Consider the following 12,750-nt stretch of genomic DNA (forward strand, 5'->3'; position numbering starts at 1 on the left):
AGTTCAGAGGGAACAAGAGGGGCACCCCGTCACGGAGGCCCGGCGGAAGAGGCGGAAACCAGCCAGGTACATCACACCAGGCTTTCCAGCAAACGCACCAGGCAGACTCGCAGGGTCAGCAGGGCCATCAGAAACAGCCCTGGCAGTACCAACAAAGAGGCCAGTCCTTTCGAGGGAGAAATGGACGGGGACAAAATAGAAGAGGGGGCCAGCAGCCCACCTCCAAGTGACTTCAAAAAAATCCGTGTGCCCACCCACAAAAAAGATCCCAGGGGGCAGCACGTACAGATGGGTCAAGACAAACTAGACACCTACGACCACAGGACACCAGTGGGAGGAAGATTAAGATTCCACCTCCAGGAGTGGAGAGGAATCACATCAGACAAATGGATCCTCAACATTATCCAATTCGGATACTGCATAGAGTTGGAGGCGAGGCCAACAAGCAGAAAACCAAGAAGAAAGCCGCTAGCAAGCAAGCAGCTGCAGTGCCTTCAGGAAGAAGCAAAAGAACTCCTGCAGAAGCAGGCCATAGAAAGGGTACCCTTCAAGGAAAGAAACACAGGAGTATACTCAACATACTTCCTGGTACCAAAAGTAGACGAGACAATGAGGCCCATTCTCGATTTACGGTTCGTGAACAAATTCATAAGAACGCAAAAATTCAAAATGACCTCCCTGCAAGAGGTGCTCCCACAGTTGCAGACCGGGGACTTCATGGTCACTATAGACCTCAAAGACGCATACCTGCACATCCCAATGAACAGGAAGCACAAGCACATGCTCAGGTTCACCGTCGGAGAAAGCCACTACCAGTTCACGACACTGGCCTTCGGTCTAAAATCGGCACCAAGAGTTTTCACAAAGTGCCTCGCAGCAGTCGCAGCGCACCTAAGAAGGCAGGGAATACATGTATACCCTTACCTGGACGACTGGCTGGTGAAAGCAAACTCATACCAGAAATGCAAGCTGCACGCACATACAGTGACCAGCACGCTCATAAACCTGGGGTTCTCCATCCATTGGAAGAAATCATCAATGGAGCCGGAACAAGTGAAGATCTTCCTGGGAGCACAGATCAACACCTTACAGGGCAAGGTGTTCCCCAGCGAGAAGAGGGCGAGGGCGCTGGTGAAGGAAACTCGCCTCTACCGGAAGGGACAAGCTCGGACAGTGAGGACGGCGAGCAAGATCATGGGGATGATGGCATCATGCATCCACCTGGTACCGAATGTACGACTCCACATGAGACCCATTCAAGAATGGCTACAGGAGCAATGGTCACAAGCTACAGGCAGTTGGGAGGATCTAGTGGTTGTAACGCACGCAGTGCAGAAGGAGATGACATGGTGGACCATGGAGAACATAGCAAGGGGAAAGCCTCTAACGCCCCCAACGCCAACAGTGACCATCACCACAGACGCATCCCTGAAGGGATGGGGCGCTCACATGGAGGAGCTCAAGGTGAGGGGACTGTGGACACCGACGGATGCCACAAAGCACATCAATTACTTAGAATTGAAGACAATCTTCCTTGCACTGAAGGCCTTTCAAACAAGACTGTACAAGCACAAGGTATTGATACAAACAGACAACACCACTGCGATGTTCTACATCAACAAGCAGGGGGGCACACAGTCCGCACCGCTTTCAACGCTGGCGCAGGAGATATGGAGATGGGCCATCCCTCTCAAGATAGACCTGCTAGCCATACACCTACCAGGGAAGGACAACATACAAGCCGATTGGCTCAGCAGGCAGACATCGGCATCCCACGAGTGGGAGCTCAATGCTCAGGAGACAAGATACCTGTTCGACAGGTGGGGGACACCATCGGTGGACCTGTTTGCCACACGCCAGAATGCAAAATGCCAAAACTTCGCATCCAGGCAGCCCGAGGAGGGGACACTGGGGAATGCCCTATGGATAGATTGGTCAAGGACATTTGCCTACGCCTTTCCCCCGATACCACTGATGCACAGAGTACTGAGCAAGTGCAGAGCGAGCAACATGACACTGATACTGGTCGCACCGCAGTGGGCGAGGCAGACCTGGTACTCGCAGATCATGGAGATGACACAGTGTGCACCCCACAGATTCAGCAGGAGGAAAGATCTACTGTCCATGCAGAACGGAGAGGTACTGCATCCAGAGCCAGAGAGCATGAGCCTAGTAGCGTGGCTCCTGAGGACATAGAGTTCGCACATTTGAGACTACCAGAAAGCACCCTGAGGGTACTTCGGGAGGCACGAAGGCCCAGCACTCGAAAGTGCTACGTTGCGAAATGGAAAAGATTCACAATATGGTGCAGACAGGAAAGACTCCACAATAAGATGAAGAGGGACTCCACAGTGCTAAGGTACCTGACGCACTTACTGGAGAAGAACCTTAGCTCATTCTCGTTAAGAGTTCACTTGGCAGCGATAGTAGCCTACACAAGGGGAGAAACGTGCAGGAGCTTCTTCACATCACAGGTGGTGAAGAGATTCCTAGAAGGAGCGAAAAGGATCGCACCACCCAAGCGGGTGCCGCCACCTGCATGGAACTTGAACACAGTCCTAACGGAACTCATGAAAGAGCCCTTTGAACCACTTCACAAGGCCTCCCTAAAGATGCTAACTATGAAAACAGCCTTCCTGGTTGCGATAACGTCCTTACGCAGAGTAAGCGAGCTTCAAGCGCTGACGCTACAAGAACCATACATACAAATACACAACGATAGAGTTGTGATGAGGACTGACCCACACTTCATGCCGAAGGTGGTATCCAATTTTCACATGAACCAGTCTATACAGATACCGAGTTTTTTCCAAAAACCCACAACCAGCGCAGAGAGAGCTCTGCACACCCTGGACGCCAGAAGGGCAGTCATGCACTACATTGAAAGGACAAAGGGGCACAGGAAAACGAAACAGTTTTTTGTGTCCTTCGCAAACAGCTTCATGGGCAAAGCAGTAACCAAAAGGACCATTGCACGATGGATCGCACAAACAATCCAACTCTGCCACAAACGGGCAGGACAGGAACTGGCTGAGGGGACACGTGCCCACTCCACCAGGAAGAAGGGCGCTACAATAGCCTTCCTGGCTAACACACCCATAGAGGACATATGCCTGGCGGCAACATGGGCTTCGGTGCACACGTTCACGAAGCACTACTGTGTGGACATACAAATGAACAAGGAAGCTCAAGTGGGACAGAAGGTGCTACAGCACATATTCAACACCCAACGCTCATCTTCCACCCAGCCGCCACAGAGATGAGAAACCGCTACAAAATCTATGCACAGCATAGTGAATCCAGAAAGATTCACGCTGCAAAACGAATAGTTTTCTTACCTGTCGGTGTAGTTTTGCAGCTTGAAGATCTTTCTGGATTCACTAGCGAACCCACCCGCCTCCGCCAGAAAGATGAGGCTGGAGAGAGAAGAGGTGGTTAACTAAAGAATAGACTTTGAAAATACAAAGCGGTAAATACAAACTAAGAAGAACATTGCCATTACTTCGGAAACGAAAGAAACACGGAAAAAAAGAACCCGAAGATGGCGCCCAAGAGTGGGAGCTTCCGCAGGAAGCATGCCGACGTCACCGGAAATACACCCAAAGGGGGTGTGACGCCGACGCCCACCTGGGCAAAGAGAAAAAAAAAAAAAAAACAAAGAAAAGACTACGAATCCGGACCCAACCACAAGACCGCGGAATAATGCACAGCATAGTGAATCCAGAAAGATCTTCAAGCTGCAAAACTACACCGACAGGTAAGAAAACTATTCGTTGCTACTCGAAATGCGAGCCTTAGCGATTTTATTTAGGAGTGGCTATAATTAAACATAATGCATTTTATTTTTCTTGACTGCTGTACTGACCTGTGAACAAAAGAAACTAATTCTGACTGCCAGAAGAGAGCATCATAGTTGCATCCCAGAATCATGCAAGGTCAATAGCCACTGCACAGTATGCCTTTTACAGTAAAATAACAAGGAAGTGTCAGCACAGAAAAGCGGGCGAATAAAATAAAACACAACTTTTACACATATCGAAGTCCTATGTGCTGACGCGGTGCCCAGGGTGATGTGTCTACAGACAGGAAAGGGTTAAAACGCAAACTCACCGCAGCAGCCCGGCTTCAACAGGAAGCCAGGCAACCTTTGTTGGGACGGGGGCGGGGCCGGACACGCGACCGGAGCTTCCCAGGAGGCAGGCTGCAGTGGCTGGCGCATGGCTCCGGTGCAGAGAGAGGAGAGCCCTGCGTGCAGCCGGCGTCCGCCCGGGAAGCCAAGGAGCGGAGTGCCGGTGTCCCTGTGCCCGTTGACGTCGGAAGAGTCCTGCGGAGTAGAAGTCCCGGTGAGTGGGGCTGCAGCGTGTGTATGTGTGTGTGTACGCGCGCGCGCCTGTGTGTGCGTGCGTGCATGCAGAGGGGTGGGGGCTGGATGTGTCCGGTGAGTGGGGCTCCGTGCTTGCGTGTCTGTGTGTATGCAGAGGGGTGGGTGGGGGGCGGCAGCGTGTGTGTGTGAGCGCCCGCCTGTGTGTATGCGTGCATGCAGAGGGGTGGGGGCTGGCTGTGAGTTACTCTGCGCAAGCGCGGCTCAGACGCGCGCTCCCGCGGTCAAAACTGAGACTGCAAAAGCGCGCGTCTGAGTCGTGTCCACTCTCCTGAATACGGGTCACATTAGGTCTGTAGCAGACACTCTCAATGCTCACGCATTGAGAGTACGTCTGCTCGACCTAATAAAGGGAATGTAGTGTAAAGCACTCAGGAGCTCCACACAGTAAGTCTGAAGCTCAGTAAGTTCCAAACCCACAATTGCTGCTACAGATACTGACTGCAAATACCTACATTTAGGATACACATGCAAAGACAGGGTCTGTGGTGTTGATACCTATGGTGGTGTTATAAATGTAACTGAAAGACAATAGTCACAATAGACTAGAAACACCACCTAGGTTGTCAGCGGTGCCCAGGGATCCAGGCGATCAAACAGGCACACGCAAGGCAGTAACAGCAAGGGTGTAGAACTAAACTCAAGCACAATAGACACAAGGAGCTAGCAAGGAGGAGTGCTTGACAAGAAAGAAGGGAAACAGGGACACACTTGGCAGAAAGCAAGTAACAAACAGACGAGTAAACTAGAAGCAGGACAGTAGAACAGGAAGACTGCAACTAAGGATTGAAACAGAGGTAATGGGAAGAAAAGCAGGAAGTGGGACAAAGGAAATACAGGAGAGCAGATTTAATGCTGCATTAAATAGTTCTAGTTCAGGAATCAAAGCAACCAAGAATAGCTAAGGTTCAGGAATCAAGGTAGGACTGAAAACTGTGCTAATTCAGGAACAAGGAATGCTATAGCCCAGGAACAGTAATCTAGGAAACGCTGAAGCAAGTGCTAGTTCAGGAACAAGGATAGCTGTACATCAGGAATCAAGAGAGTACTGCAAGCAATGCTAATCAGGAACAAGGAATAGCTGCAACTCAGGAACAAGGAATAAGTATAGCACAGGAATCAAGGAAAATTAAAAGCTCAAGATCAAGGTTTGGTCTCACCGGTACAGAGCTACATTGACTGACCCTGGACTGAAGGGAGCTGGGGTTTAAAAGAGCTCACATTAATCATGTGCATTAGGCATGAGCAGGCTAACAGGAGCTAGCCACAGGTGAACTGAATTCCTCCACCCATCCTTTGCCTGCAGGGGTGGAGACAAAGTAGTGAGCAGGGGATTATAGGTAATGGAGTTTCCAGCATGAGCAGACTGGCTTCCACAAAACCTGGCGTGGATTGGAAATGGATGTCAATTCCCAAATAGTGTCCAAATGGCTGGAAGTCAGGATATGTATGCAGGGGAGTTTCTGGAAGCCTGTTAAGCCACTGGAAAGTGACACTATGCCCCCCCCCCTAGTGGTGGGCATGCGAGCACAACAAGCAAATTGTGACAGTGGTGGTGGTTTGAAGAATGATGCAATATTTGGGCAAGGTCATGAATAAGTCTCTATTAAGCCTCCGTGGTTGCCAATCAAGCGCAGTGCAATTCCCAAGGTGGGCTTGGTGGTGCATGAATGTCTGGAGCAGAGTAAGACACTGCCCTCTGGGGAAGTTAAGAGGGCAGGATATTCTCCATTAAAGCATTTGTATCTAGGTCAGTATACAGTTGGAAGGTTACTGCTGCACATACTATGCCCGGTGACTTCCCTGGGGTGTGTTCGTCTGAGGTGCTTCTATCCCTTTCCAGCTCCTTTTCTATATTATATATAATTATTTTTCTTCAGGGAATTTTCCCACTCCTTTTATTGTTTGGGGCAGGCCGCACAGCAGTGGAGGTTAGCCGTGAACTGGAAACAAAGATGGGATTGGCTTTGCAGCCCGGCTCCTAGGTGCTGCTTCCCTTTCCCGCTGCCCAACGTTTGGCCCTGTCCTGATGCCCCTTCCAATGTCACTACAGGTTTTATTTTTCTTTATAAGGTGTAGGAGGCAGGTTGTGGCAGGGAGGGTATGCTTTCTACACTCTGTGTTTTTTTCTCTGTTTTTTTTGGGGAGGGGGGGTACCCCCGTTCTCGTACTTATACTCTGCCTAACCATTTTCTAACCCCTCCCATGCCCAAGACGAGCTCAGCTCGTCATGAGCCACGGTGCTTTGGTGCTCATGACGAGCTGAGCTCGTCCTGGCCCGTGGAACGCTCGCACGCTGAGCTAATTCCCCTGCTGTGCTGAGCGTTCCATTAAACAGGCGTGTTCGTGCTGAGCTCAGCTCGTCATGAGCACCGAAGCACCGTGGCTCATGACGAACTGAGCTCGTCATGAGCATGGGGGCGCTGTGCGCTACCCCCGCCCCCCAGCACAGCAGGGGAATAGCCCCAGCAGCCAAGGGGTTAAATACATTCCTTATAACATCACTGCCAGTGTATATTCCAGTGGTGTGGGTGAGCTGGAGCAGCAATTGGCAATGAGACTGTACACTTGTTAGCATCCTCACAACAAAGTATTAACTGTCATCAATTGCTGTACCGTAGATCTGAGAATGAGGAGAAGCACGAGCAGAAAATCTACACAATGAAGGCTCAGAATCCGCGGAAGAAGCAGCTTATCTTGAAGTCACTATGTGAAAAGTGAGTTGTCAATACCTTGGGCTTGTGCATCGGCTCTGAAGGGCAATGTGCAAATTTGGGGCTGAGGGTGATAAAGTGCCGTGCGGAAAAAGGGATGAAGGTGCCGGGCGGGAAGAGTGGGTGGGAAATGATTTGCTGAGGAAAACTGAGGCATAAAAGGAAAAGTGGTACTTGGCAGTAAGAGAGGCGTTGTGCAGCATTCTCAACTGGTCCAACACTGGGAGGCATGCACAGCTCTGCCAATCCACCTGCGTCCTGATCTGCAGCAGCCTGTGCTATTAGAATTCACAAAGAATCCTTCTACTGCATCTCAGGACTTGTATGCAGACCCGGAAGACTTGCACACAGACCTAGTCATTTATAGAACTGGAGGTGCGCTCAACCATGGGACACCCACAAAGTGCTGCTAAGTCAGCTCATACCAAACCACCGCACAGTGGCAGGATGGTAGGCTTGCGTATCACAGCCTGTGCACCTCACTTGTCATCTGTTTCCTCTAATTCCAGCACTGAAACCCACACACAGCTCTGCCAGAGCACCTAATACTAACCTGCTAACATACCCTCTGGGTTCAGCCCTCTTTTAGGTCGAGGCTGCCTGGTTGTTGTGATACTGCAGTAAGTGGCAGTGAACTAAGTGCATGGATGTCTTCATTTCCAGATAAGAAACAGTTTATTGTTACCTTGACTGAAGATTTTGGTTGGGGTCCACAGGTATTCAAATCCACCCTGAGGCTTTCGCAGATCGTAGGGGGTATTGGCAAGTTTAAAAAAACAACCCAATTCAAGCCAGTTGCCCCTGCCCTTGAGATCTATAGTGCCCAAGCTAGGCCAGCTGTGATATATGGCGCAGAACTCTGGGGTCACACGAATACACCAAGTCTCCTCAAGGTGGAGCAGGCCTATATGGGGAACTTGGTGGGTCTTCCCCAGAGTACCCCGCTCACACCCCTGAGATTATACTTGGGACTAGAGCCCATTACAGAATTGATAGCCGCTCGACCTCTCCTGTATTGGAGAAGGCTCTGGACTGTACCGGAGCTTATGGATTATAGAGCTGAATTTTCTGCAGTTTGGGGGCGATTGAAGAACAAGAATATACCTTGGTTATCCCATATTAAAGCCCTTGCATACCAAATTGGCCTGCCCCAATTATGGGAGACCCCGGAGGTGAGTTGCCCAGTGGTACAGAGAACAGAGCTGTTGGCCTCCCTGAGACACTATAGCTTAAGTTTGCTACATTGCTCGACAACCATGGGCAGGCTGTCCGCAGAAATTCTGCAGGTAAAACTCGTACCCAAGAGGGAGGAATTTTTTGATCTAATACAGCCTCCCCTTGCAAGAAAATTATACATACAATTAAGACATGGCAGTCTGCCTATTGGGGCACTGACTTGTAAATGGGCCGGACGCGAAGAGGGAACCTGCCCAGCTTGTGTTAGCAGCAAAGAAGACATTGTCCATGTTTTATTCTTCTGCCCAGCATATAGTAAAATACGGAGGTGCTGGCTGGTACCACTGTGCAGAAACTTGGGTTTAAAGCAATGTGCACAAGCGTGTAGAATTTTAAGATATGACACCTCCCCCCTTATCGTGTTTTCGGTCTCCCGCTACCTATATGGTATGTGGCGCAGAAGGTCTACCCTGATTAACTGTGATTAATTGTGATGATTGCTACCCCTTTTGATAACTTACTGTTTAATAACTTTTTAATCGAATGTTTTTAACTATTTATGTATTTTATCTTTGTGCATGTATCTTTTTTTAATCTGTACTTTAATGGTCCACGACCGAAATAAAGTTATCAAAAGAAAGTTTATTGTAAAACTCTCCTCTCATAAATCTTTTTTGATCTCTTTTGTTAGAAATGAGGAGAGTCTGGGAAAGAAACCATTAATGAAGTCCGAGGCGGGCAAAAAACTAAGCGATAAGATGAAGAAACCTGAGGAACGTGAGGTAGACCTGAGCACCAGAGAATTACAAACTGAGAAGTTGGCCACTTCAGAATCTGAAGAAGATGGCTCATTCCTCATTCCCAAAGTTAAAGGAGAACAAAAAAAGCAAAAGAACCCCTCACATGTCGGTACTGGAATGGGCGAGAGCCATAAGACTACTCTAAAGCTCCAGAACAGCTGTGCAAAGGAGGGAGGTCTGCCTCTCCTCTCCCCAGCGGTCAAGAAAAAGAAGCCCAAGAGGAGCCTACAAGGACAGCTTTTGAGCTCCAAGGTTAAGCTTGGTGGCCGAGAGTTCAGTGGACAGCGACTGAGGGCTTACGGGCTTAATCCCAAGCGACTGCGATACAAGCAGATTTTACGAGAGAAAAAGAAAAAACAAGAGATACAGGGACAGTCTAAAAAGAGTACTCTGGAGAGGAAACAAGAGTCTCAGCCCAATAAAATGAAAGACTGAGGTGCAGAGAAGAGGTCGAAGCTCAAGAAGAAAGACTGCTGTAAGATGGAGCTTGGTCCCAAAAGCAAGGCGGAAAGGTGGGATAAAGATCTGAAGATAAAGTATACATGGCTTAAAAAGAAGAGAAACTCGCCCAGAGAGGAGGCAAAAAACCGAGCTCACGAAGAAAGATAGATGTGAAGAGAAATGAAATCTGAGGGAGCTGAGGTGGCCATTATGTGTGAATCTTAGATGACTGATTTTCTAAACCAAGGCGTTCGTGTGGTTTCAGACTTTTTATTTTTTTAAACCTGAGTGCAAACTGGTTGAGATACTGCCATCATGCTTACAACTAGCAACATCTGGGAAGTTTGTTAAGTCTCCTTGCAGCTTCTTTTCACCTATAACGATGTCCATTCCAGTAAAACAAACGCATTTCTTTCTCTTACTTTTCAAATTTGTTTTAAATTACGAAATGTATGCATGTGCCAGGAATTAAGGGAGCACTCATTTTATTCCCTACATGAGCTACATATTTATAAAAACCTTTGTCAAAGTTGTTTGGGCTATGTGATCTGTCAGACTGCAGTCATATTAATTGTTGCTGGTGGTGTCAGGATTGTGAGAAATGCTTCCCACCCAACTCTGTGCTAAGGTCTGTAAGCATTGGGAGCGGCTGAAGCTAAGATTTTTAGATACTTAAAAACATAACCCCAATAGTGATGTACTGTATGTCCTTTAATCTAATGTGGCCTACTATTGCATATCCTACCTTTTGAATTGTTTTAAAAAGAATAGTAAATCCACAGATTTTGTTTGGAGATGTTTACTTATGTGGGAACCAGGCGGAAAAAAGATCCAATTACCTTAAGTGTTTTTTCTATTGGATACTCATGCCTGCAGCTTCCTTCATTGAACACCATTCCAGGTGCCTATCTGGGAACTTTTCCACAATTCTATAGGTCACCTATGCTGGATGAGTCCACGCTGCGTGCCTCCACCTGACGTAATGTCCTATATATACATATAAAAGACCCCTGCTTGTTGTTTTTGTCCGCTTTAATCAATATGGACTTTTCAGGTTCTTTTTTTTTTATCCTTCAGCATTAGTGGATAACTTTGACTTAATGTGGGGTTTGTCCCCTTCGAAGTATTTGGGCTTTAAGCTCCTGTTGAAAGTGCTGCCCACAAGTTTTTCAATTACATTTGCTAAATTTGGGACCACTGACTGTCAAACCAATGTTGGTCATGACTCACATAAAGAGTGGTAATGATGTCTGGTCCTATCCCACGACATCACTTCATTGTTAATTGGTGTGTGCTCTTATGCACCAGAAGGTGACACTGAAAAGGGAAGCCAAGCTGAGGGTGGGTTCTTTGAACAACAAGTCTGTTTACCATTTCCAGAAGAGAGAGAGACGCACATTATTTTTCTTGAAGTCGCTCTTTATCTGGAAACACAAGTCATCAGAGCCCCATAGAGCTTTGCATGGTAAGAAAGGGAAAGGGCCCAAAAAAGGGACATAATCCTTCTTTGAACCAAATCCATTTCTGAAACCTTAGAAAAAACAGGTTAGTAGCATGTGCCGCTGTAGGTCACATGCTTTACATACTCCTTTTTAGGTCTCGCCTAGTGATGCAGCGCAAAGAGCTGCTCGCTACCGGCGAGATCTATTGTTGCTGACTTGGCTCGGAAGTGGTACAGGACCTGTGCACGCGGACGGCAAGGCCTGGACTGGAGATGTGCACGCGTATGGTGTGAGCAGGAGTTGTAATAAACCCACAAGCCGTACGCGGCGGCGCGCTTACCACGTCCAGCATGCCTCACCCCACTCACCGGCTCGTGTGGGGACTCTGCGCTCCTCCCCGGCTGTTCTCGCGTCTTCAGCCGGTCACTGCAGCAACACGCGGGGCTCCGTCTTGCTCACAGGAGCCCCGCCTGAAATCTTGCTTTGGCCGCACCATGCGGCATTCACAAAGGCGGGGTGGGCTCCTGCCGGACTTCCGGTACTACTTGTTTCGTTTGTCACCAAGAGGGATTCCCAGCACACCACTTCTCTGAAATAGCAACTTCTGTAGTAGGGGATCTCTGTGTATAGTCATAATCTAGTGAATAGTCCCGTCCATGTGCGTGGACCCCGGAGCAATCAAAAATAACCTCTTAAGGTGTCGAAAAATGCAGAACTGCACAGACACTTAAGAGAGAATTAAAGACAGATAATGCAACCTATATCCACAGGCTACACTGTCCAGCACTTCAACTAGAAATTCCACCAAAAATCCACAAACAGCAAAGCCTGTCCAGATTTCCCTTGCTTTAACAGCAAAATCCCTCTGGAATGATAGAGAGGAAGACATGGACAGACAAGCCCCATAGGCTGCCATTATGTGGCTCAGAACAGGATACTGTGCCTTTAAGAGAACTTTCCAGAACTTCACAGTATCCCAGAATGCACTGCAGGTCCCTTTTACTTTCAGTTCTTTTTTCCGGCTTCTGCAAGCAGGACCCTGGAGCATTGAGCTCTCCCTTTTCTAGGGTTTATTGGTGATTTTTTCACTTTTTTGTCAAGTTGAGTGCTCTCGAAGTACTTTGGTGCCTTTCTTCTTGTTTTTTGCACTCTTTTGTTGTCAAATATGCCTGCATTATTTGACAAATGCCCGGAGTGCTCCAGGAAGAAGGCCAAATCAGATCCTTATGAGGTGTGTATCCTCTGCCTTCCTTCTTCCCATGTCCCAGAAGAGTGTGGGATTTGTCAGGGCTTCTCTGGCAGGACCCTGAAGGACAGAAAGAAGATCAGGCTTCAGGGCCTTGAGGAAAGAAGGCTGAAGGCGCAAGGTGGGTCTGGAGGGGCTTCCTCTGCCCGTGCTGAGGCCTCTTGGGGGCTCCCCAGGGGCAGGAAGACCAGCAAGCGTCACCATTCTCCGTCTGGGTCGATTGCACCGACTACGACGTCGAGAGGGATAACTACAGTCTGTTCCCCGTCTCCCCAGGGCTCTGGGTCGAAGCGCCGTCGACGCTCGACGTCAAAGGAACTGAACAGACCGCCGTCGAGGTCTCCTGTGACGATTTCGTCGTCTGAGTAGACGTCGAGTGATCGACGTCGAAAGGCCCGGCGTCGGCGCTCGCCGTCGAGGAGACTTCGCCGTCGGCTAAAAGGAGAAGATCGTCGTCGAGGGGATCCACGTCGTCGAGGAGAAGTTCGCCTCCGAGGCGCAGATCGCCGTCGAGGCGAAGGAGGTCGCCGTCGAGGCGCCGAAGGTCGCG

The 12,750-nt window shown here is 48.9% G+C and overlaps 1 protein-coding gene across 1 annotated transcript in view; it reads left to right on the forward strand.

The window, feature by feature from the left end:
- Positions 1 to 10,044, forward strand: part of KRI1 (KRI1 homolog) — a 160,706-nt gene extending 150,662 nt beyond the window's left edge. The window contains exons 18-19 of the mRNA XM_078685298.1: positions 7,003 to 7,098; positions 8,963 to 10,044. Coding sequence (XP_078541424.1) covers positions 7,003 to 7,098; positions 8,963 to 9,506 — 640 coding nt within the window. The 3' untranslated portion in view covers positions 9,507 to 10,044. The remainder of the gene's footprint in view (positions 1 to 7,002; positions 7,099 to 8,962) is intronic.
- Positions 10,045 to 12,750: the final 2,706 nt, after the last annotated feature.

This window comes from Lissotriton helveticus, chromosome 1_1 (genome assembly GCF_964261635.1).
Source record: "Lissotriton helveticus chromosome 1_1, aLisHel1.1, whole genome shotgun sequence".
Classification (NCBI taxonomy): Eukaryota; Metazoa; Chordata; class Amphibia; order Caudata; family Salamandridae; genus Lissotriton; species Lissotriton helveticus.